We start from the raw sequence: 22562 nt of genomic DNA, 5'->3' as shown, positions 1-22562 counted from the left end.
TTATTTTTGTAAGACACTTCCGCAATGTAATAATGTTTGTGACATTTATCTCTATACACTTGGTCATTATATGTGTTGTTCTTCTTTGGCGCACATATGAGACGCACCCGGCTTTACCCGTAAAATCCGGGTGTGATAGAAACAGTGGAAAACGAAAGGAAATTGCTCCTTCAAACATGCTGGCTAACTCATGAGGTTAAGTCTATCTTTAACAAAGAATTATGAAAGGATGTTTCAATAATGCAAGATCTATGCCTTCGGCAATGGTATTCTTATGCAGGATCTATGGCAAGACCTTCGAGTCTAATAAGTCGCTTCGGCAGAAAAGGAGATTTTTCTTTATGAAGCGTGAAAAGAAGGGAAGGTGTTTTTCGCCTGTGGCTCAAAAACGGTACGTACGAAGATTTCACGCTCCACAAAGAAATATATTACATCATCAGATATATATAGTTGACAACTGTTTCTTACATAAGAAAACAACATACAAAAATTCTACAAGTGTTTTAATAAACAAGGTCTAATCATCCTCTTTTAAGATTTTATCAGCAGCTTTTCAGGAGCCTATTCACAGCTTCGTCAACAGCTTCATTAGTTATTCTGATCACATCAAGAGTGCCCTTCGGGGCTGGATCGAACTCAGGGTTGTACGGCTCCAGAGGAGGAGAAAGTTCGGGTGCACCATAGTATAAGTTTTCATTAATTATGAAGCTAAAAGAATTTACGAAGCTAAATCACAACAAATACACCTATAAGTCTTTCACGTTCTGTGGCTTCTTCAGCTTTCCTCGCTTCTTCTAAAGCAGTATGAGATTCTTTCTTATTTTATCTAATAGCCTCGTCTGTTATTTCTCGGCCACCTTTCAACCAAACTTCTGAATAAAATTTTCCGCTAAGGTCAATAGCTTCGGCTGAAGGATCCTTGATGTCACTCGCTAAGACTAAGAAATCTGGTTGAATTACAGCCTTTGCATGCTCGCAACCAGCTTTTTCAAGGAGTGAGATGGCTCCTCGAGCGCCGGTGAAGGCATAAACATCTCCTCTGTCACTAAGGATTTCATCGAAAGCTTCGGCTTCACCACCGATCCATCTGATAACCTCGTCAGAATCACCACGAATAAAGTTCTACTCAGTAGAAAATGCGCCAACTTTAGCAAAGCTATTTTTCAGCTTGTTGCAACATTCCATAGCGACGTTGTAGCACTCCTCTTTTACCTGACGAAGCTCCTCAACATTTTTCTAAACTGCCAACGACTCTGTATCAGATATCTCGTGTTTTGCTTGTTCGACGTTAAAGTTTTCAGTGACTTCATCAAGCTTCTTCTCCAGTCCTTCCACTTTGGATCTGTGCAGTCCCACTTGAATAGAAAGAGCATATTCTAAATCAGCAATATGCTTCACATCTGCTTTTTCCTTCTTCTCAAACTTCTCCATTTTTTGTTCCACTTCAGAAAGACTAGCTAGTATAGCTTCGCTAGATTTTAACCTCTCAACTAAAATAAAGTGGGATCTTGTCCTTCTCAAGGATCTCATTCCGAAGTGTTATGACCTCCGAGCGCAGGTTTCTGAAGGCTATCCGAGTGCTTTCATCTTCAGCATCTTTCTAGGCCTTCAAAGCCTTGCTAAGGATAAGACCCTGACAAACAAAAAATATACAAATAATAATAATAAGTATTATCACCAACCAATCACCGCAAACCTTCCTAACAAAAATCAATAAATACAAAAATAAAAATATGTAAACCTTCAAGCTGTAATAAGCAAGACTGTCTGCAAGTTGATCCTTCGGCAATGCAGATAGACCAAGTTCAAGCTTTGGATAGCCTATTTTATCCATTATTTCCCGGCAAACATCTATCTCTTTGTTATCCGGCAAGCAGTAAAGGAAATCATCTTCATCATTTCCTCCATATACTAAGGATCCTCGGGGATATTTCAGGTCCTTTGCATAGTATTGCACTTCGGCAATTTGCTCTTCTATTAAATGTTTCCCTAAAGCATGACAAACAATATAACCAAAATCGTCTCGACAATATGCTTCGGATGTAGGCGATGATAGCTTCTCTGGAAGACCTTCCTTTGCTTGCTCCACCTATTTAGTTCTCGAAGGACCAACTTCAACGTAGGTAGGAGAAGCACTTGCAGCAGCTACTTCACCCAATTCTTCAATCTTGTCATAGAAGCAGGAGTTAGCACCTTCGAAGATTTTAGAACAGCATCCACAACGTTGGTCATTCTTCTCCCTTTCCAAGGAGTTACCAATGGAGCGGTGGCCGACTTTAACAACCCTGTTATTGCTGGGGGACTCTGCAGCTTCGGTTGCTGCTCAGTCTTCGAAATCTTTGGTCCTGTTTCTTCTATCTGAGTGACAGTAGCTTCGTCAGTCGCAGCAGGTATTATCTCCGAAGCTAATGGAGTAGCTTCAACATATTTAACAACTTCTATCTTTTTTAGCAGACAGGGCAGCAACCTTTTCTAAAGAGTGTAGCTTCAGCCGACAAGTCAAAACTTTAGCTACTTTTTGGCTTCGACATGGCGGAAGAGGTCGTAGTTGCGATTTTCCTCTTTGTTCCTTGTTTCCGTACGAGAAAACAGTAGTAAGGGTAAATGAATCCAATCACATCAAACACTCTATTTAGTCTCCTTTTCCTTCGAGCACTAAAAGCAGTGTTCATAGCTTCATCCTCTGCCTTCGTATAAGCCCCTAGCAGCTCATCATTGGTCGCCTCAACGGCTTCAAGTTAGTCATCATTCAGCTCGTCAAACTGACTTCTATAGCGATAGGTGTATTTCAGGTAAACCAGGCCACCTTCGCTAGAACCGAGAGTGGTCTCCTTCGGCATTTCCCAATCATTAACAAGAGGCCATACCTTAAAACCAATGTGCTCTTGAACCAAACCTCTAGTGTCAATGTAGGTGCACACTGTGTTGAAGGCCATCAAACATGCTTGTGTTTCGTTTTCACCCGCGATCGAAGGTCTCCTGATGCCGAAGCGTGAACGAATGGGGCCCTGGATTATGCCCTTCACATCCTCCCTCTCACTCAAATCATTTTTTACGTAAAACCATTGCTTCATCCATGAGCCCGGCCATTTTTTCCGAAGCGTTGGCACATGACACTTCACATCAGACCGATACACAAAACTATAACATCCAAAGTTGTTATGATATCGCTCTTTCCCAACCGCCTTCGTTTGGTAGGACAATTCGTGAATATTGCAGAAGCAGTTGGTGTCTAGCTGCAGCCCTTGGCTCCTCATCGCCCAAATAAAAACTCCAACTTTGATCAAAGCCTCAGGAGTAAGCTGATGAAGGTATATTTCAAATGTTTTTAGCACTTTGACCAGCATCTTATGCAAGGGAAAGTGAAGCCTGGCCTTCATAAAACTTTTGAATACTACCACTTCGTCTGCCTCAGGAAGAGGAACATTATTCTCTCCTCCAGCCCTCACTATGGATATATCATGGAAATATTTGCCCTTCATCGCTTCAATCTCCCCTTGCTTAACAGTGGATTTCCCAAAAACAACATGACTTGGCCTCCATCGATAGACATGTACCCTGGGCAACAACAGCCTCCCACGCATATCGGTGATAAATTTGCCGATCTGCGCATGTCCGTACGGTCCACACGTGAGCACGGACCGTCCGGGCCAGCGGCGACGCCTGGTCCCATTTTTAATGAATTACTGAGACATGCGTATGGGCCGCCACATGCCACACAAGCCCTAAACTACCCAGTCAGACAGTCTGCATACGACCACGGACGGTCCGGCCACATGGCCGGACAGTCTGAGCACGCAGCCGAACGATCCACGTATTTAACCGAATCGTCCGGCACAGGGTTGTTTGAGGATGATTGTTACCTAAATCCTCATCCATCCTAGCAACACTTCCCATCGCACTATACAATGCATCAGGCCAATAATACGGCACCCCAGCACCGTAACTTACCATTTCAAAAACGTGGGGGAGTACTTTCTAGCCCATAGAAGGCCGGGAAGAGATGACCAGTCCTATGAACCACATAGGACAAATATTAGGACACCACAAAACTCAAACCAATGGGGGGGAGACAACATACCAACATCCAAACAACCTTACCCATATTGGACCAAAGAGTCAGTGATCTCCCACCGGCTGCCATCGATATAGTAAGAGAGGAAATAGCTGGGGCGTTCCGAGATAAGCTCGGAGTTAGCATGGTCCCTAGGGGGCAGTCATATATAAGACCTTATGATAGCCAGTTTGATCATCTCCCATACCCACAGGGGACCAGAATACCCGAATTAGCAAAAAAATCGGGTGACCAAGGAAAGAGCACGAGGGAGCACATAGACCAGTTCTTAGCACAATCAGGAGAATTGGCCGACACCGAAGCATTCCGTGTGCGTTCATTTTCATTATCTTTAATAGGGACTGCATTCGCATGGTATGCCACGCTCCCTCCTAATTCCATTTTGACGTGGGGAGACTTAGAACAAAACTTTCATGACCATTTCTTCTCTGGCGATTACGAGCTAGATTTAGTAGACCTAGTGGCCCTACGACAAGGGAAAGATGAATCGGTTAATGATTACATCCGGAGATTCCGGGGTACGAGAAACCGATATTTTCAAATTCATTTAGCAGAAAAATAGCTGGCGGGATTAGCCTTTGATGGTTTGCAGTATTATTTAAAAGAGAGATTAGAAGGCGTCCAGTTCTTTACGCTAGCACAGTTACATTAGAAAGCTTTGACTTGTGAAAGCTGAAGCAAAGAACTAGCCAAAACGGTTCGTCACGATGTCCATATAGTAGAATGCGATCATAGTAGTTCGGACGACGAATCAAAGGAAGTTTACGCTGCCGAACTGGTTTGGCCCAAGCAAGCCAAATCTTTGGCTTGTTCCTCCTTGCAGCTAGTTCAAAAGAAACGGCAGGAGGAGGTTAAGTTTTACATTTAATGTTGGCAAATGTGATAAGATATTCGATGAATTACTAAAAAATGGCAACATTAAGATAGATTATACTGTTCCACCCACCGACGAACTAAAACATCGCGCATATTGCAAGTGGCACAACTCATTTTCCCATGCTACTAATGATTGTATTGTGTTTCGATGACAAATCCAATCGGCCATTAATGGGGGACGATTAAAATTTCAGGAGGACACGGAGCCCTTCCCAATGAATGTGATCGACTTCAAGGGCAAAAAAGTCCTAATTAGGCCAGGTGCGACCGATAAGGGTGAAGGCAAGGAAGTCATCATCGGCAACGCACGAAAGGCCGATGAAAATAATAGAATTTCTTGCAGGAAGATGGTTGCTGAGAAGACTCCTGACGGAGGGGAGACTCTAAAGGTTACCATCACAACCTACAACGCTGGGGGGCAAGCGCAAACAAGTGGCCGAACATCGGAACCTATTCTGCGCATCACGGACAGTCCGGGTCATTCTAGTAGACGGTCCAGCAATGCCCAAGAGCCACAGCGACCACGTACCTTCAAACCACAACGACCAGAAATAGGTACGTGGAAAACTAACACGTTCAATGCAGCTGGTCGGCTGGTCAAATCTGGCCCGACCTTTGATCAATTATTTCTAAATATGTGAAAAAGAAGGTCGGCCCCAGTGACCGGCCACCAAAGCGACCTCACTTACCCACCCAGGAGCGACAACAGGTTATGCCAATTGGACCACCTCACCAATCAGAAAGGATGGGAGGTCATAATGTTTAATTAAGACCTAATGCACCTACGTGGACACCTCCACCTCCATATACACCCATATCATGTCATTATACATACATACCACCGCCACCATATATCCCGAATGAGATGTGGGGTATGCCACTATATCCATTTGGGATACCACAATACCCCGCCTGGGGGCACCCCAGTCATCTGTTTTTGATAGGTTGGTGCCTCCTGTATAAGACCGATTGAGTGCCCCTCAATCCGGTCACCATGCATGGGCCCAGCAAGATTGTCGGACCACTCGGCCGCAAAGACCGATTAATCTGGCAGGGGGGCATATAGCTACAGCCTCCAATAGGACAACGAAAGGAGACGTCATCAAAATAGGAACAACAGATGTCGTCGTACAGGGAAATAACGAAGGGCCAATGATTTTTGGTAAATCGACCAACACAAACAAAAAAAAGAAGATACGACTATCAACAAAACAGCCGATCCAAAATACTCCACGCCCCGATGGTGCCCATCGGGATTGACACGATCGCAAAAGCAAAAACTGCAGCGCCTAAGAGCAAAGGAGAACCAGGAAAAAGAGGGTAGAAAAATATTCAATGACACGCATCTGTAGTACCCACCACCACAAAAGAGATGGAGACCAAAGGCCGTTGAGGGAAATCAAACGACCACAAAGCAGAAAATAAAATAACAATTGTGCAGCTTTCTGTAGGTATGGCAGACAATCCGGCTATAAAGGCCGGACCATCCGTACAGGGCACGGACCGTCCGACCCCTGAGGCCGGACCATCCGCACTACACCAGGATACCTCCAATGACATATCGACACCCATGGAGGAAGACAACCTGCTAGGAGAAGATCTGGTCGACTATGGAGCTATGCTAGAACACTCAAAAAATTAGGAAAGCAAGATGACGAATTGGTCAGGACCAGTATGACACTCGGCAGTGTTGGGACTGACAGTTCGATCAAAGCTAAAGGGGTCACATCCGTTGAGTTAACCATTGAGACCAAGACCCTTGCGTACCATCCTAGTATGTGACAAGATGCCTAAGAAAACCGATGTGATCACATCGAGTTATTTGCTTTTGGTTCGCTCAGCTCCACCAAAAGGTGGGGGGCATATGTTGACCACCAAAATGAGGGACCGGACGTTCCGCACTGGTGGTGCGGACGGTCCGCGCGCGCAGAGCCAATTAGGGTTCCGAATTTCTTGCTACAATTGTTAGCTAAATTCACGGGATTAACTCGGGAGATTAGTTTGTAACGGGTCCAGCCCCCTCCTCTATAAATATAGAGGAATACGACCGATTAAATATCAACAATCGAATCAATAATCAGTTTATCTCTCGTTTTTACCTTAGGCATTAGGAGTAGTTCTAGTTTAGTTCTAGTTTAGCCTCTCAATCCCAAATTCTTCGCTTCTCTTCGGCTCTAAGTCGATTAGAGGTGTCTAGGTAGGCCTGCTGACCCTAGACAACACCTAGAATCTCTCCTCCCGACGGGGTCCCTCCCGGGAGCGAGATTCAGGTGCCGTCGGCGAACTCCGCCGCGCATGCGCACGCGCGGACCGTCCGGCCTATAGGCTCGGACCGTCTGTCCCGTCAGGCAGGGAACCCTAGCCCTGCTCTAGGTCGCGGACCGTTTGACCCCTGGCCGCAGACTGTTCGCGCCTGTGCAGAGAGCACCGCCGCCGGTTCTCAATGCAGTGATTGGCGTCCGGATCGACGCCGACATCACCATTTTATTTCCTAATAATGTTATTTACTTCCTAAAATATATGATTTATGGCTAAAATGTTGAAGGACAATTTGTTTTTAGTGTCCTAAATACTTTAAACGATATACTATTTTAATTTTTAGAGTACTATTTTGAGTCACATATGCTCTAATGTTTTCCACACTCTAAAAAACCCAGATTCAACAATGAACCCCGCAACTTCAGCAACATTGTAACACCACAAAAGCCATCAACTAAAAATAATAAATTTAGTAATTAGGGTAATAAATTTTTTAAGTGTTTAATTATTTATTTGCATTTTGAATCAATTTTCTTTGTGTGCGCTTGATTGATTATCGGATGTTTTTTTATTAATTCTTTTTAAAGAAAAACCTAGTAATTAATATAATAATTAAATAATATAATAGTTATTAGTCTAAAAACAAGTATTTTATTTATAAATAGTTTTGGTGAACTTTTAGGGAATTTTCGAGCTCTTTAGAAATTTATTTCGCAATTTAGAAAAAAAGAGAGAGAAAAACAAACCCTAATCTAACCGGCCCACTAGGGGCCCATCCCCAAATCCTAGCTTCCGCGACGCGTGCGCGCCTGCTGGTTTTCCTAGCAGCAGCCGCCGCTCTCATCTCCCTCCTCTGTTCTCTCTCTCCCCTATCTCTCTCCCTGCCTCTCTGCCTCTCCACCCGCGCGCCTCTGTAACCGCGCCGCGCGCCCAGACGCAAGGCCGCAACGACGAGCGCGCCCAGCCGAGCACGCCGAGGTCCGCGCGCCCTGCTGTCGCCTCGCGACCCCGGCTGGCAAGCCGCCCGAGCCCTGCATCGGTGCCCTGCGCAAGCCAGACGAGCCGACCAAGGCCAGGCAGCCGCGCCGCGCCGAGTTCCGCCCGCACCCGAAGTCCAACCGACGCCCGCACCGACCGTTCGCTTCGTCGTTAATGGACCATCAATGCCAACTGTTTCTTCTCCCCATTACCTCCCTCTATTAGTGGAGAAACCGACGCCATTAAACCGCGTAATGGAGCCGCCGACCACTCTCCTCTCCCCCACGACGACTTCTCCTCTCCCCTCCCTCTCTCTATAAAAGGGACAGTAGAGCTCTCTCCCTTCTCCTTCCCACCCGAGCTCGCCTCTCTCTCTAGCTCTCCTCGCTCATCGCTAGTGCACTGCTCGTCGCCGGAGTTTGCCGTCCGTCGCCAGAGTTCATCGGAGCCCGCAGTTCGTCGCCGGAGCCACGCACTCGCCATTCGCCATCCGTAGTCGAGCCCTGCTTTTCTCCACCCGGCCGAACCCCCGTCGAACACTCCCCATCGCACGCGCGAACCCAAGGTTGATGACGACCCAAATTATTTTGTGTATTTTATAAAATACGTTTTGATTCGATTCATGAATTGTATATTTAGTTTGTTGTAATATGAACACGTGTGATCCATAATTTATGTGTATGTGCGTTATGGAATTTTTGGTAGAAATATGCGATCGTTAGTACACCGTGATGTTTTATGTTAATCGTGGTGTTGATTTTTGGATTAGAAAAATATGACAAGAATTTAATAGTCACACGTTGGTGATAAAAACAATATATATGAATTTTTGTAGTTAAATTTGGTCACAATAAACTTTAGAAACTAGTTGGAGAATTATAGTCATAGGTGCATTTTAATGGATTTAGAAAATGGTATAGAACTCATGTCATATGAATAATATAGGATTTTTAGATGATTAATCTAATTATTTTATTAACATTTTCTTTTTATAAAGAAAGGAAAAAAATATCAGTAGTAGGATGGAAAATAGATTTTTGCTAGTCAAATAATCATGTTTGCAAATTGAGCACTTAAATTTTTAGAGTAAGCAAAATAGTAGTTTATGTCAAAATAACCTCACTTGTGTTATAAAAAGTTCAATCAGTATTTATAGGGATTTTTAGAATGTTAAATTCATTTTTGCTATACTAAATAATTTGAGTTAGAAATAAAAAGGATAAAAGCTATTAATTTGTTTATTAGTATTAAAGACGATAATTATCATTTAATTTCATTGATGATGTTAAAATATATTAATACTAGTTAAAACTGTATTTATTACACCCACTCATAAATTCATCATTAGGACTCACAGTAATAGCTATAATTGAATTAATAAGTATTTACGCGATTAGGACGTAATTAAGATGTGATTAGTACAATATGTTAATGTGTATGTAATGGTGTCTGTTTATGTAATGGTGCATGTTTATTTATTTGTGTATGTTTTATTTTTGTATGTGCGATATGCGACTCTATTAGAAGCCGACTGTGTGGTAGAGGATTCGAATACGTTCGAAGACGAACCACAGGACTCGCTTGAGCAAGGCAACTGGATTCTCCCTCTGCATATTCTTTTTGCACTCAATCATTGCATTTAATAATGTTTACTTTTGATATACTGCATAATTTGATGGGTTTTACCTAATTAAGGATTTCCTAGATTTACCACTGTATTCCTTGTTTACCCTAGGAAATATTTAAGCTTTGCAAATTTGTGCTACCGCTTAACTTATTAATTCTGATGTCACTCATGAATTGGTATTAATGTTCCAAAACTTAATTGGCAACTAGTAGGATGCCCGTGCTTCGCTACGTAAGTTAACGATTAGTCCACTTATTCGGTGCTGGTTTAAGGACGGTAGCAGCTGCAAATGTTACAATATTTGCTTTTTATATAAATGGCAGATACACATATACCTTCCTTTCTAGGAGAAAGCGCTCTATGGCGTCTGACGACAACATACAAGAAGCCTGCCAAGAAATACAGCACCCTGCATCCTAATTAGCAACACATGTACGTGCATGCTCTATTCCACAAGCTCTCAGGCACTGGCTGGAACGGATGCAGGGTCGATCATCCCAGCCAGAAACGCGACGAAGATGCACACCATCAGCAGGCCGATTATCGCAGCCCTGATGGCGTTCTCGCAGCTATAAGGTGATGGGATCTCTTCTTCATCCAAGTCGAAGTCCAAGTCTGTGACAGGTGACCCGTCATCAACGCTGACCAAGCGGAGCTGCTTCTTGCTCCCTTCCCCTGCCGGTATCACTGAATCATCACGAGGACTCTCACATCGCAGGCAGCTGCATTTACCGCCCAGAAACGCTGGCATAGCCTGCAGGAACTCCGCCAATGCCTTCTTGTACGAATCTCCCTCAAAACGCAACTTCTGCTTTGTAGCTGGTTTCAAGACCTGTGTAGAATTTAAGCTATGAGTACCATGTGATATTGCAATCTACCAGCAAAAGATAAAGTCAAACTGATCCTTCCTTTTTACAGAGCATCTTTAACTTGTAGTCAGCCTTGGTTGGTTTGTATCCTGATTAGGTTACCAATTTTGGTAAAAAAAAAGTGTTGCAGGAAAATTTTGGCATCATACAGAAGTTGAAGTAGATAAATTTACAACAGACATGCTCATGAAGGAATCAGGTACCAGTCCCACTAACCATAACTGACCATCTGATGATATGAAGAAGATACAGGGGCTACTTGAACTAAGAATAGTTACAAACGAGATGGTCCGCTTAATTGAGACAGCAACTGCCCGTGTCTTGGCTGTTGACATTGCTGGTAACATAAATGGATGGAACAAAAAAGCTGCAGAACTAACAGGGTTACCTGTAATGGAAGCCATAGGGAGGCCTCTGATAGATCTTGTTGTTGCTGATTCTGTTGAAGTGGTTAAGCAGATTTTGGACTCAGCTTTACAAGGTTTGTCACTATGCTTTCAGTCGATCTTTTTGTGGTTCCCAGCTTAATCTGAATGTGTCCATTTTTTTTCTATGCCAGCTTAGTGTCTCCTTGTGTTTCAGGAATTGAAGAGCAAAATCTGAAAATCAAGCTTAAAACATTCCATGAACAGGAGTGTTGTGGTCCAGTAATCTTGATGATTAACTCAAACGCTCTTTCATTCAACAGAACAAATGGGCTTGCTATATCACATCTTTTGGTGTTATGGTACATAATGGCGAGATATGCAGACTAACGTTTTCAAAGAGTACACTATAATTGCATCGTTGTCCAGCTTGATCAACCAGTGTCTCAATATACCCCAGTCGAACTTTTCAGTGAGACGCCATCGCAACGGAGATCCACGCGTTGTACATCCCATGGGGTTTTTGCCTGCAAAGTTCACAATCAATAAATGGGTAATATCTGAAAAGGAACTTGCAGGGATCCAGGGTAATATCTGAAAAGAAACTTGCAGGAGGGCAGGGCTGTGATTTTCTTACGAGTGAATATTTTGGGGATCAATGTCATTAAATAAATTGTTAAAAAAGCGGAATCCATCTGAACTAACATCTCTGCACAACAGGCCTGAGAGAAATAGACAGTCAGTTTAATTTTCAGGTCATACACGTAGCTTGCAAAATACTTGAAAGTTGCAGCCACACACACCTTTGTTTTATGCATTTAGAAGATGTTCCTTTGCTAAAGCTGGAGCAATTCCCAGTGTGAATGCAGCATCACTTGGGCTAATCCCTTTCTGAAGAGCATCTGGCTTCTGTGCAAGTGATGAGATTCTTGCAAATACCTATGTTCGTTGAGGAAAAGGTTACCTCGCCTACAATTGCAATAAAGAGCCCTTTTTGTAGCTGCAAAGATATATCTCTGAGAACTATGTTCAGCTCAGCAACAGAACTGCTAGACCAAGAACAGGATACATTCTGAAAGACGATGGCCATTGGATTATGAGTTACTTTGGTATATCTCTTAAAGTGGTGGTTTAAAAGGTTAGCAGAGACATTTAACTCGGATGAGTGATGCTCTGGAGTAGATAAATAATTACTCAGCCGTCTGCTAGAGATAACAGCCTGCAGCAAACAAAGCATGCAATGTTAGTCAGCTGTAAGTTGAAAAGCTTTGCGGCACGGTTGTGCTTCGCCACACAGTGGAGCTCGTCCAGTTGGGATGGGTCTTTGCCGAACAGGGCGATGTTTTGAGGCAAGCAGCCGAGGGGGCCTGTGTTGTGAATCCAGAACTTGCTAGCACCTTGGTCATACAGTTTCTGAAATCAAGGAACAGAGAAAATGGGTCAGGTGTGAAGCACCTCCTTACACCAAGACAGCATATAGAAGGAAGAGTATGGAAAGAATGAAATTTCTGAACTTGGAGAACTAAGTGAATTACATTTACATTAGAGTAGGATCCATGTACACCAATTAGTCAGCTTTGGGGAAAGAGGCATAGGAAGCTCTGCAAGGATAGATAGAAGTGCTATATCGTTTACAAACCTTGAGACCATTCTCAAATTCCAACAAAATAGTTGGAATGGAAATGATGACCTGGTCCTCTGTTCTTGAATAGAACTCACCAGCAAGGTCATTCTGCCCAATATCGAACGTGTAGAGTCCCTCTGAGAAGTAATCTTGCTGAGGAATGTATCGGTTGTGCATATCTCCTGCACGAGTAAAAAAACAAAGTTACTTCACCAGCATAGCTCTCTAGTCAAAATATAGGATTTAAAATGATGATTGCCCGCTCACTGGCTGTTACCGGCATTCTTTTTCTAGCTGTTATCATACAACCAGTGACATCATGTGGTACCTATTATGGCGGCAACATAATGTGAAAAATTGGAATGGAGAACAGAATGGTATTGTTCTATCTACCAGAAAATGCAACCATTACTGATGCATTAAGTTGAAGGAACAAACCTTCACCAAACCAGAATAAAGTTGAGCAACCTGACATAGATCAAAAGGCATACTATAGAGCACTTGCAATAATAACACACACCATGTAAATGTAAATGACAGGTCCAAATATACAGCACTAACACACACATGAAATTGGCTACCAAGATCTACGACATTATATGAACTTAGGAACTAACAAAGTCATCTTCAAGTAATGTTTTGGACAAATGTGTTCACAAATGTGTCGACAACTGTTCACTAATCAGCTAATCCTTTTTAGCGATATCGATAAGTCTTTGTTGTATGTTTGCAGGGATGGCATATCGGCACGAATTGTCCTCATAACTTAAAAGATCAATCACAAAGTTCCTTTGAAGAGTCTTTGCATCCTACAGACAAAGACATAAGAGAACAAAACATATTATCTTGTAGAACGAGATAGCTAGAATGTAAGTTTTGAACATAAAACGAACGTACTACACTCACCCCAACAAATTTCAGTCGTCTGTCATTCCCCCACATGGCCATAGCTTGTAGAACGAGGTAGCTGGTATTAAACTTATAGAATAATATTTGGGCAACTATGTTTTATACAATGATTATCATAGAAAAAATTTAAACTGCTGAGAAGGTGGTACGAAGAAAATACCCTCTTAAGTCAATTGGAACACCGGTCTGAATTGTATGTTCCCACTTAAAGATATCCTCCGCCCATCCAGAACGTTTCTTGCTGTAAGCAATCTTATATTTTTTTGAGGCCATGATAATCGCTTCCGTGAACCTCTTGTATGGCATGTGTTTACACCAATCTTGAGTCGGTGTAAAATCGATAAAAGTCACATGCTTTTTAACATGATCTATTACGAAAAGGGTGTGACAACCATTGAATTTCCATGGCATGAGAACCTGCAAAATATCAGTCATTAGGATCCTACAACAGAAGTGTCCTTTATAAATACATTCGAAATGAACACATACTTACATATCTACAACTCGTGATATAATAATTAATTGATGGCCAACAATCGAGTGTTTTGGCTAACTCTTCTGTTGTAGGATCCTGATGGTACTTTGGAAGTTTACCAAAACCAACCATTCTCTGGACAGTATATATACATGTCCACATGATGATTAGATGTAGATACTATATATTAATACATTAATGATTGGAAACAAACTTACCCAAAAACGCATGTCCATATAATGCTTTCTATTATTTATGATTTCTTCTTTCGGCCTACGTGACTCTTTATTGGCAAGCAGCCGAATAGCCATGTCAAAACATCTTAGAATCATATCTTGAGTTGTCGTTAATATGTTTTGCAGGTCTTTGACAGATATTTCTATCTTAAAAGGATTGAAACTTCGCACCCATGTTCTCTTGTAATGTAGCATGACGAAAGTCTATATCAAGAATCTAAGTAGTCGATATACATAAAATAAATAAATCAATGAGCACTTACTCTAGTGTCGTATCGTCTTCTATTGCCATGATATAATCACATAAAACATCTATTGAATCGGCTTTGGTCACTGGCATGTCCTTTGTGGAAAGACCAACCATTAAAAAGTCATTGGTGCAACCATCGGTAGAGACTTTTACAGGAGCTCTTTTATCCCAATCATCAACAAACCACCTTTGCAAGTCTGCTTGAGTAATAGGGCCTTCCTCATCTTCATACACTACTTCGCTATCATCAAGCACGTGGAGTAGTTTCCTCTTATTAGAATCTGTTGGGTTTTCTAATATCTCAACATCAGATGGGCTTCCAGAGTCAACTTCTTTTTCATTTTTGTATAACAAACACCCCCTTCTCTTATTCAGGTCTGAAGATAGTAATATAGCAGCCATTTTTTTCCTAAAGTGTGACATGTCATCCTACAAATAAGAAACAATTATTTAGCATTATATATGTAACACTGACTGTAGATGCCCATATATGTCATAGTAGTAATAATATACCTGGGTAAAACTGTCAGACAGTTCATCCCCTGTCCAGTATTCGATATAGTTCAAAAGAAAGAGGCCACATGAAGAGCTACAATATACATTAATACCAACATAAAGATTAGTATGAATGAAGAAATTGGTAAAGAAGATCTTAGGACGTACCTATCTGTCTGCTTTGCATATCCCATGTCTATTTCTCTGAGCGGCCAAGAAGCAACTTGGAGGTCTGGCCACCTGTGGTCTTTTAACTCCTTACGTTGAGATATCATATCTATTTGTCTTTGCAGTCCTTTAATCTTTATATATGGTAAAATAAAATTAGAGATTGGGATAAGTTAATATTGAATTCATAATTGTTTAGTTTGTGCATACTCACAGAGTCAGTGAGGTCTATGCGGTCTTGTGAAGTACCAAGTGAATCGAGCACTTGTATCTCCATATTTCTTGCATGGATCACAGCAAGATACCAGTGCGTCTCTCGGATGTTTATCGGAATAAACAACTACAAAACAATTATAAATACTTACATAAGAATAAAATACATATAAACACTAACTGTTCAGATTGCAAACTCATATGTACCATGTCATGGTCTAGGTAAAGTGACACCCTTCGTTCAGCGCTACATATGTGTGCCATGTCTTTAATTGGATATAGCTCCTCTGTTTTAATTTCAAGATCACCATCTCGCTTCAGGAAATTGAACTGGAAAGCATTTTCTATGTGAACGCGACCTCCAGATCGGCACTTTAGATGCTTTTGAGCTTTTATCAAATTTATGTAACAATCTATAACCTGCAGGTGTGTAAGTTGTGGTTAAAAATACCTGGATGAGTAAAAAAACTTACACATAACAACGTCGCCAAATATAAAAACTAAGCATGGATTACCTCGTCACCTAAATATGCGCTCGGCTGAAATAAACACTCCATCCACTTCCTTTCAACAAAGGCATCATCAATAAGAACGACTTCTACCCTTGGTTCACAAGGGATTTCCTTGATAAACCGATGAGAGCAAGATCACCTTGCGTGCAAATATAGTCTAGGAGCAACCAGTCATGATATAAAACTAAAATTAGTTATTACAAAAAATACAAATTGATCCATACAGAACTATGAAAATTATAATACCTTCTCGAACTATTGCGGTTGCCACCGATTTTTTTGGCTTGTTATGAGACAAGCCTACAAATAGAGATTCCATTCTCGCGGGACAAAAACCTACATTCAAAACAAATTGTTAGATGCATAAAAATCAATATTGCTAATTTCACAAATGATCCAAAACTCAACAATACTTTAAGATAGTATGCATGCTCTAATAATACACAAACATGTGCGGCTCTAATAAAAACAATTGTAGCATGCAAACATGACTTGATAATACACCAGACCAATCAAACATAAGAGAAACATCATCCTATTAGTTTGTTAGTTGAACATGCAACTCTTACCATGGGTCTAATTTGTTAGGACCTCTTTGTAGACGATGTTCTTGGTATATGTTCCACAATCTACGGTGGGGGTTTTCTTTACACCCTTCCTTGACTTTTTCCTCCCATCGACAGCTGGGATGACAAGAATCTTTATGTTCGATCGGGCTGTCGCTCTAGATAGAGCAACATATAGTTGGCCATGAGAGAACACTGGTTCAGGCAAGTATACACCAACATTGGGAATAGTCTGACCCTGTGCTTTGTTAGCCGTCATTGCAAAGCTAAGCCGTATAGGAAACTGCTTTCTTTTGAACTGGAAAGGGAACATCTCTTCATCGGAGGGACACAACGGTATACGCGGTAGGAAAATCCGTTTTCCAACGTGTTGACCCAGTACAATCTCTGCGTCAATGCTATTTCTTTGGAAGCCACGAACGACCAGCCTGGTGCCATTGCAAAGTCCATTTGTAGGGTCTATATTCCGGAGCAATATAACAGGACATCCAATCTTGAGCTTCAAAACATGAGGTGGTAGCCCATTAGGCGTCAATGTGTTTAGGAACTCGGGTGGGTAGTAGTTGTGGGGATCTGAAAGGGAAATGTGCCCTTGGGCCATTTCTAAGTATTTTGGTGATTGAGTGCAAACACAAGTGCTTAAATGTGAATCTATGCCCACGGATGAACAAAGTGCAAATCACAAGTAAAGGTATGTTTCTAAGCCTTAGTACATTGGTTTTGTGTACTAATATACTTGTCTAAGTGTTAGAAACAGAGAGAAGAAGAAAAGAAAAGAGATGGAAAAAGACTTGGCTGAGTACAGCCAAGACTCAGCTCTGTCTGGCACACCGGACTGTCCGGTGGTGCACCGGACAGTGTCCGGTGCACCAGGCAGACTCGGCGCGAAGTAGCCGCTCTCGGGAATTCGCCGACGGCGTACGGCTAAAATTCACCGGACTGTCCGGTGTGCACCGGACTGTCCGGTGAGCCAACGGTCGGCCGGGCCAATGGTCGGCCGCGCGATCTGCGCGAGACACGTGGCCGAGCCAGCGGTCGGAAGGGTGCACCGGACTGTCCGGTGTGCACCGGACATGTCCGGTGCGCCAACGGCTCCCAGATCTGCAACGGTCGGCAGCGCTGTTTAAGGAAAGAAATCGGGCACCGGACAGTGTCCGGTGCACCCGACGACAGAAGGCAAAGATGGCCTTCCAGATTTGCTCTCAACGGCTCCTAGCTGCCTTGGGGCTATAAAAGAGACCCCTAGGCGCACGGAGGAGACAACCAAGCATTCCTACAACATTCCTAAGCACCAAGACATCGATTCCACGCATTTGGTTCATTGTGATAGCTTCTAGAGCTCTTGTTGAGTTGTGAACTCATTGAGTTGTGTTGCGAGCTCTTGTTGCGACTTGTGTGCGTGCTGTTGCTCTAATTTTGAGTCTTGTGTGCGTTGCTAGTTCCTCCCTTACTTCGTATTTCTTTGTGAATCTCAAGTGTAAGGGCGAGAGACTCCAAGTTGTGGAGATTCCTCGCAAACGGGATATTGAAAGGCAAAGCAAAACACCGTGGTATTCAAGTTGGTCTTTGGACCGCTTGAGAGGGGTTGATTGCAACCCTCGTCCGTTGGGACGCCACAACGTGGAGTAGGCAAGCGTTGGTCTTGGCCGAACCACGGGATAAACCACTGTGTCATCTCTGTGTTTGATCTCTTGTGGTATTGTGTTTTGGTTGAGACTCCTCTCTAGCCACTTGGCGATTATTGTGCTAACACTTAACAAGTTTTTGTGGCTATAAGTTTAAAGTTTTACATGATCACCTATTCACCCCCCCTCTAGGTGCTCTCAGGATCATCCATGGCGTTATTGAAACTATGGTACACCATATGCTCCCCTTGAAAACGATCAATCATCTTAACATTTATCATATCAACCCAGTCGTTCCGTGTTGACAGTATTGCCCTTGAAGTGATGTAGGTGGAATCAGACATATTTTCGTTGAGATTTGGGAAAGCAAAGTCTATTAGGTTGTCAAGATCGTTGTCACTCCCACTGTAAGGCACACACACATCATCAGGAAGACGAATGTCGCCGTCACTATTTGTTTCCTCAGTTCCACCGCCTACGCGCAGCAAAAACTCCGCAAACCAAGGGTTGTTTTTTGCTCTCATGTTGCTAACAAGCTTTAAGTGGGACATGGACTCCCATAGGTAAGACATCCGTAGAGAAGATGCGACCACTTGAGCCCTTGACCCTTTACGAACAACAGGCAAGACCTGTCTGAAATCTCCACCGAAGACAATGGTTTTACCACCAAATGGCAGTGCGGGGCGACCCATTATATCGCGCATGCTATTGTCCAGTGCCTCCACGGCTTGTCTCTTAGTCATAGAAGCCTCGTCCCAGATAATGAGAGATGCTTTCCGTAGCAACTCTGCTGTTCCACTCTGCTTCGTGAAGCTACATACAGCGCCATCGTCAATAGTGAGTGGTATCTTGAAGCGTGAATGGGCGGTTCTTCCTCCAAGCATTATGGAAGTCGCAACGCCAGATGTAGTTGTTGCCACTGCAATCTTGCCCTGGTTGCGTAGCGTCGCGAGCAGCACTCTGTATAGATAAGTCTTCCCAATGCCACCAGGTCCATCCACAAAGAATAATCCGCCCTGATCGGTGTCAACGGCAGACATAATCTTATCATAGGCGGCCCTTTGTTCCTCGTTAAGAGAGTCTTTAAGAGCCACATCTTCCACTGTCGGTTGGATACTTTCCTCCTCGTAAACCTCCCGAGCAGTACCAATAGCATCGTCATACGCGTCGATCATAGGAGGTAGAGGGAATGTCTTTATGTCCTTTCCCATTGACTGCAGCATGTTCCTAATATCAATCAATACCATCTGCTCAACATGAGTTTTGTTCTGACTCTTGTGTTGATAGTCCTCGGACATAGAATCTTTGTGTTTCTGCCAGAGTACAGCCACATCGCTTGGCTCACAGTAAACCAGTATTGTGGCAAAAATCCGTCGCAGCGGCGATGGCATCTGGAAAAGAGCACGTTCAGTGAGACAATCATCCAGTGTGTTGTCCGACTCAAGTAGTCCCCTTCTCTCTGCTGCCTCACGAAAAGTCGGTAGGGTGACACCATCAACTATCCTTAGATCCACATAGGAGGCGGCGCCAGTCACGTGGTTTAGGAGAACACGAAGATAGTAGCGCTCCCCCTCAGTCGGATGAGCAGAGACTATCCTACCGACTTGTCCACCTGTATCTCGTTTCCTCCGTTGCCATACTTTTCCCTTACCACTCTGCCAAGTGTACCACTCAGGGAAGTCACGATATAGGATGCCACGAGCCTCCTCGTGTAGCCTATTCGCCTCAAAATATGATGTGAGCATCGACCTATCAACACCTGGACGGTTGACGACTCGCTCGACCATTTGCCGCGTGAAACGCCACCATGTGCATGTTTGGAAGATGGAGTTGAAGCTGCATAACAGGTGGAGATATCTGACTAAGCTCAAAGCCGTATATCCTCCACAAGGCTTCCGGAGGAGTCACCCACCTTGCATCTCTATACTGCTTGATCTCATCAACATCATCATCTGCCTTGCTCGCATCTCTCATAACAACAGACGCACGATCATGGCCTTTGTATATGTATTTGAACAGGTATTTAACAGCCTTGATGCTCCCACATGCCTCGACATTGATGTGGCAGTTGAAGATACGAAGGAGGTATGGGTTATAAGGGACAACCCATCTATTGTCCAGTTCGCACCCTCGGACCTTTTCTTTACGGTCATCGTCACGACGTCTATAAATAGGGTACGAATCCTTCCCTTGCAAGGTTGTGTCACTGAAAGGCCGAGGGTAATGATTCTTGCACGATTTACGACCCTTAGTGCATGGGCAGTTAGGGTTTAGCGACCCACATGGGCCATGCATCATATGCTTGATAACCATCTTTCGTAGTTCAGGGTACTTGTTGCTTGGGATCTCGGCTGAGATCAAAAGGTCGTACTGCTCGGGACATGTGAGCTTGTACTTCCTCTGCATTATGAGTAGAAAATGGGCATGCGGCAAACCCCACTTCTGAAACTCCATGACATAGACGTAGGCTCGGACCTTACCAAGAATATCCTGTTTAGTCAGCTGATGCTTTAACTCTTGTAGCTTCGCATGAAAGACACGCACTACAAGATCTAAACGATCTTGCGGTGTGTGCCCAGGGAGAAGCTCCCTCCTTATCTCATCCCAGTTTGGGTTACATGTCATGGTAAGAAATATGTCTGGTTTACCAAACTTCCGCACCAGAGCCATAGCATCCATATACCGACGTCTCATGTCACGAGGACCGCCAATAAACGACGTCGACAGCACAGTTCGCTTGCCAACCTTCTCTCCTCTAATATCTCCATCTAGCATGCTATCCACCAAGCCCTGGTACAGGTCTGCCCTTAACCGATCCTGATTCTTGCGTATGTAATCTAAACGAGAGTTCTCAATCTTTATGTATGTGTCGACCGCGAACTGCTGAAAAAGCCGCTTTCCATGAAGTATAGGATTGAATACCCCGAGGCGAATCTGGAATTTGTAGCAGTAGTAGTCACGTACAGACACACATAAATGGCTAGGAGATTCTGCATACGCAAGGATTATAAAGTGAGTGATGATGAAAAGATAGTTAATAATGCGCAAATATTTCAAAATATAAACAAACAACTAACCCGCATCTTCATCATTTGCATTACTTGCCCTATGTGTCGCACGGTATGCATCCACTTCGTCCATGGATACTCCAACCTTTGGGATATTTGCGTGCCAGCCAAGTTCGCCTCTAGGGAAGAACAATGGATATGATAGTGCATCGTAGCATCCATGGTATGAGCGGATGCAGTGGCTTGAACTGTCCTTCCCATGGAGCATAACACTCTTGCTGAACTGGCCTCGCCCTTCGCTCCCTTCGATCCAGACAGCGGCCACCTCCGAAGTGAGAGGTGTGTTATATGTCTTCTGGTTCAACGTCTGGTCTAGGTTCAACGCGATACGATAGTCATCAAGGTTCTCAACGTGACCCATGGTCCTAAGGTGCTCGGAGTACGGGTTTCCACGTAGTATGTCGACTATCTGTCGAATAACCTCTTTGTCTTTCTGTTGATGCTCTTCGCGACACTTACGATACCGATGCTCGAGAGTGGGATCATCATCATAAAAGTAAAGCTCAAGGTGTTTATGCTCTGCCCCACCATCCCTACCAAATGACTTGATATTGTGATACATCATGCCCTGTGCTCGGAACGTGTATATACCAGAATCCCTTACATTAGTTGTCATACTATCGAGGCAACAGTATAGGGAAGTGAAAGAGAAATGGCCATTAAAAAACCTAATGTTATCACGAAAGTGCCTAGCATCAGAGTCTGCACTATCCCACAACCTCTTGAGTTGGGGAGGGGTCTCCAGTGGGGCTAGCTCAACCTTCCCACCACGACAACAAAAACCAGGTGTCTCATACTCAAACTTCTTCGCGGTGCAATAACCGCAGTTGGGAACAGTCTTGAGCATATGTGTTTCTTCAGGGATGTTGTTGTACACCTTGTCGTACGGGTCAGGAACATCAGTGGCAGTCGATTCATCTTGACTACCATCGACCTCTATATCCTCATCGGTATCCTCATCTGATATTTTTTTGGAAACAATGAGTAAGACATATGTATTTATATAAGCATTGGTATCATACAAAGATTGAAATTAGTACATTGCCCAGCGAATAGGTATCCCTCGTTCTCATCAGCGTCGTCTTCAAATACGACACTGTCATCGTCATCAACTGGAACGTGAAAATACAAGCCACATAAAATACATGTGCATTCGTGATAACAGGGCAGGGAAAATATGTAGCCCGAATAAAGATTATTAACAATTACCATTGGAAATGACCCTTGGCTTCGACTGGGTATGATCAACCCCACTTCCTTGTTCGGTCATACTTGCACTCTCATTTGTTGCCACGATAGCACCATGGCATTGACTCCTACATTGTACTGATGGAAACACACGTTTAGTCGGACTACACGCTATCGTCCAAGT

At 43.3% G+C, this 22562-nt stretch overlaps 2 protein-coding genes and 1 long non-coding RNA gene across 3 annotated transcripts; 2 read left to right on the top strand and 1 right to left on the bottom strand.

Moving 5' to 3' along the window:
* Window positions 1-283: 283 nt before the first annotated feature.
* On the top strand, window positions 284-10730 carry LOC118476914 (uncharacterized). Its single transcript, XR_004857753.1, has 2 exons — window positions 284-391; window positions 10139-10730. It is a non-coding gene; the product is annotated as an uncharacterized lncRNA (long non-coding RNA).
* Window positions 10731-10959: 229 nt separating this feature from the next.
* On the top strand, window positions 10960-11580 carry LOC109945525 (phytochrome C). The gene is made up of 2 exons (XM_020551842.3): window positions 10960-11165; window positions 11267-11580. Exons 1-2 carry the CDS (start codon window positions 10970-10972, stop codon window positions 11437-11439), a joined length of 369 nt encoding a protein of 122 aa, XP_020407431.1. The 5' UTR covers window positions 10960-10969; the 3' UTR covers window positions 11440-11580.
* A 2393-nt stretch (window positions 11581-13973) lies between these two features.
* Window positions 13974-15539, bottom strand: LOC109945524 (uncharacterized). The gene is made up of 6 exons (XM_020551841.2): window positions 15421-15539; window positions 15207-15340; window positions 15057-15132; window positions 14557-14972; window positions 14276-14474; window positions 13974-14192 (listed from the first exon to the last, which is right to left on the bottom strand). The coding sequence occupies exons 1-6, from the start codon at window positions 15481-15483 to the stop codon at window positions 14043-14045; spliced, it is 1038 nt and encodes a 345-aa protein (XP_020407430.1). The 5' UTR covers window positions 15484-15539; the 3' UTR covers window positions 13974-14042.
* Between the last annotated feature and the right edge of the window lie 7023 nt (window positions 15540-22562).

The sequence above is a fragment of the Zea mays genome, chromosome 4 (genome assembly GCF_902167145.1).
Source record: "Zea mays cultivar B73 chromosome 4, Zm-B73-REFERENCE-NAM-5.0, whole genome shotgun sequence".
In the NCBI taxonomy this organism is placed as follows: Eukaryota; Viridiplantae; Streptophyta; class Magnoliopsida; order Poales; family Poaceae; genus Zea; species Zea mays.
The sequence above is the reverse complement of the archived record's forward strand: the minus strand, read 5'-3'. Positions and strand labels throughout refer to the sequence as shown.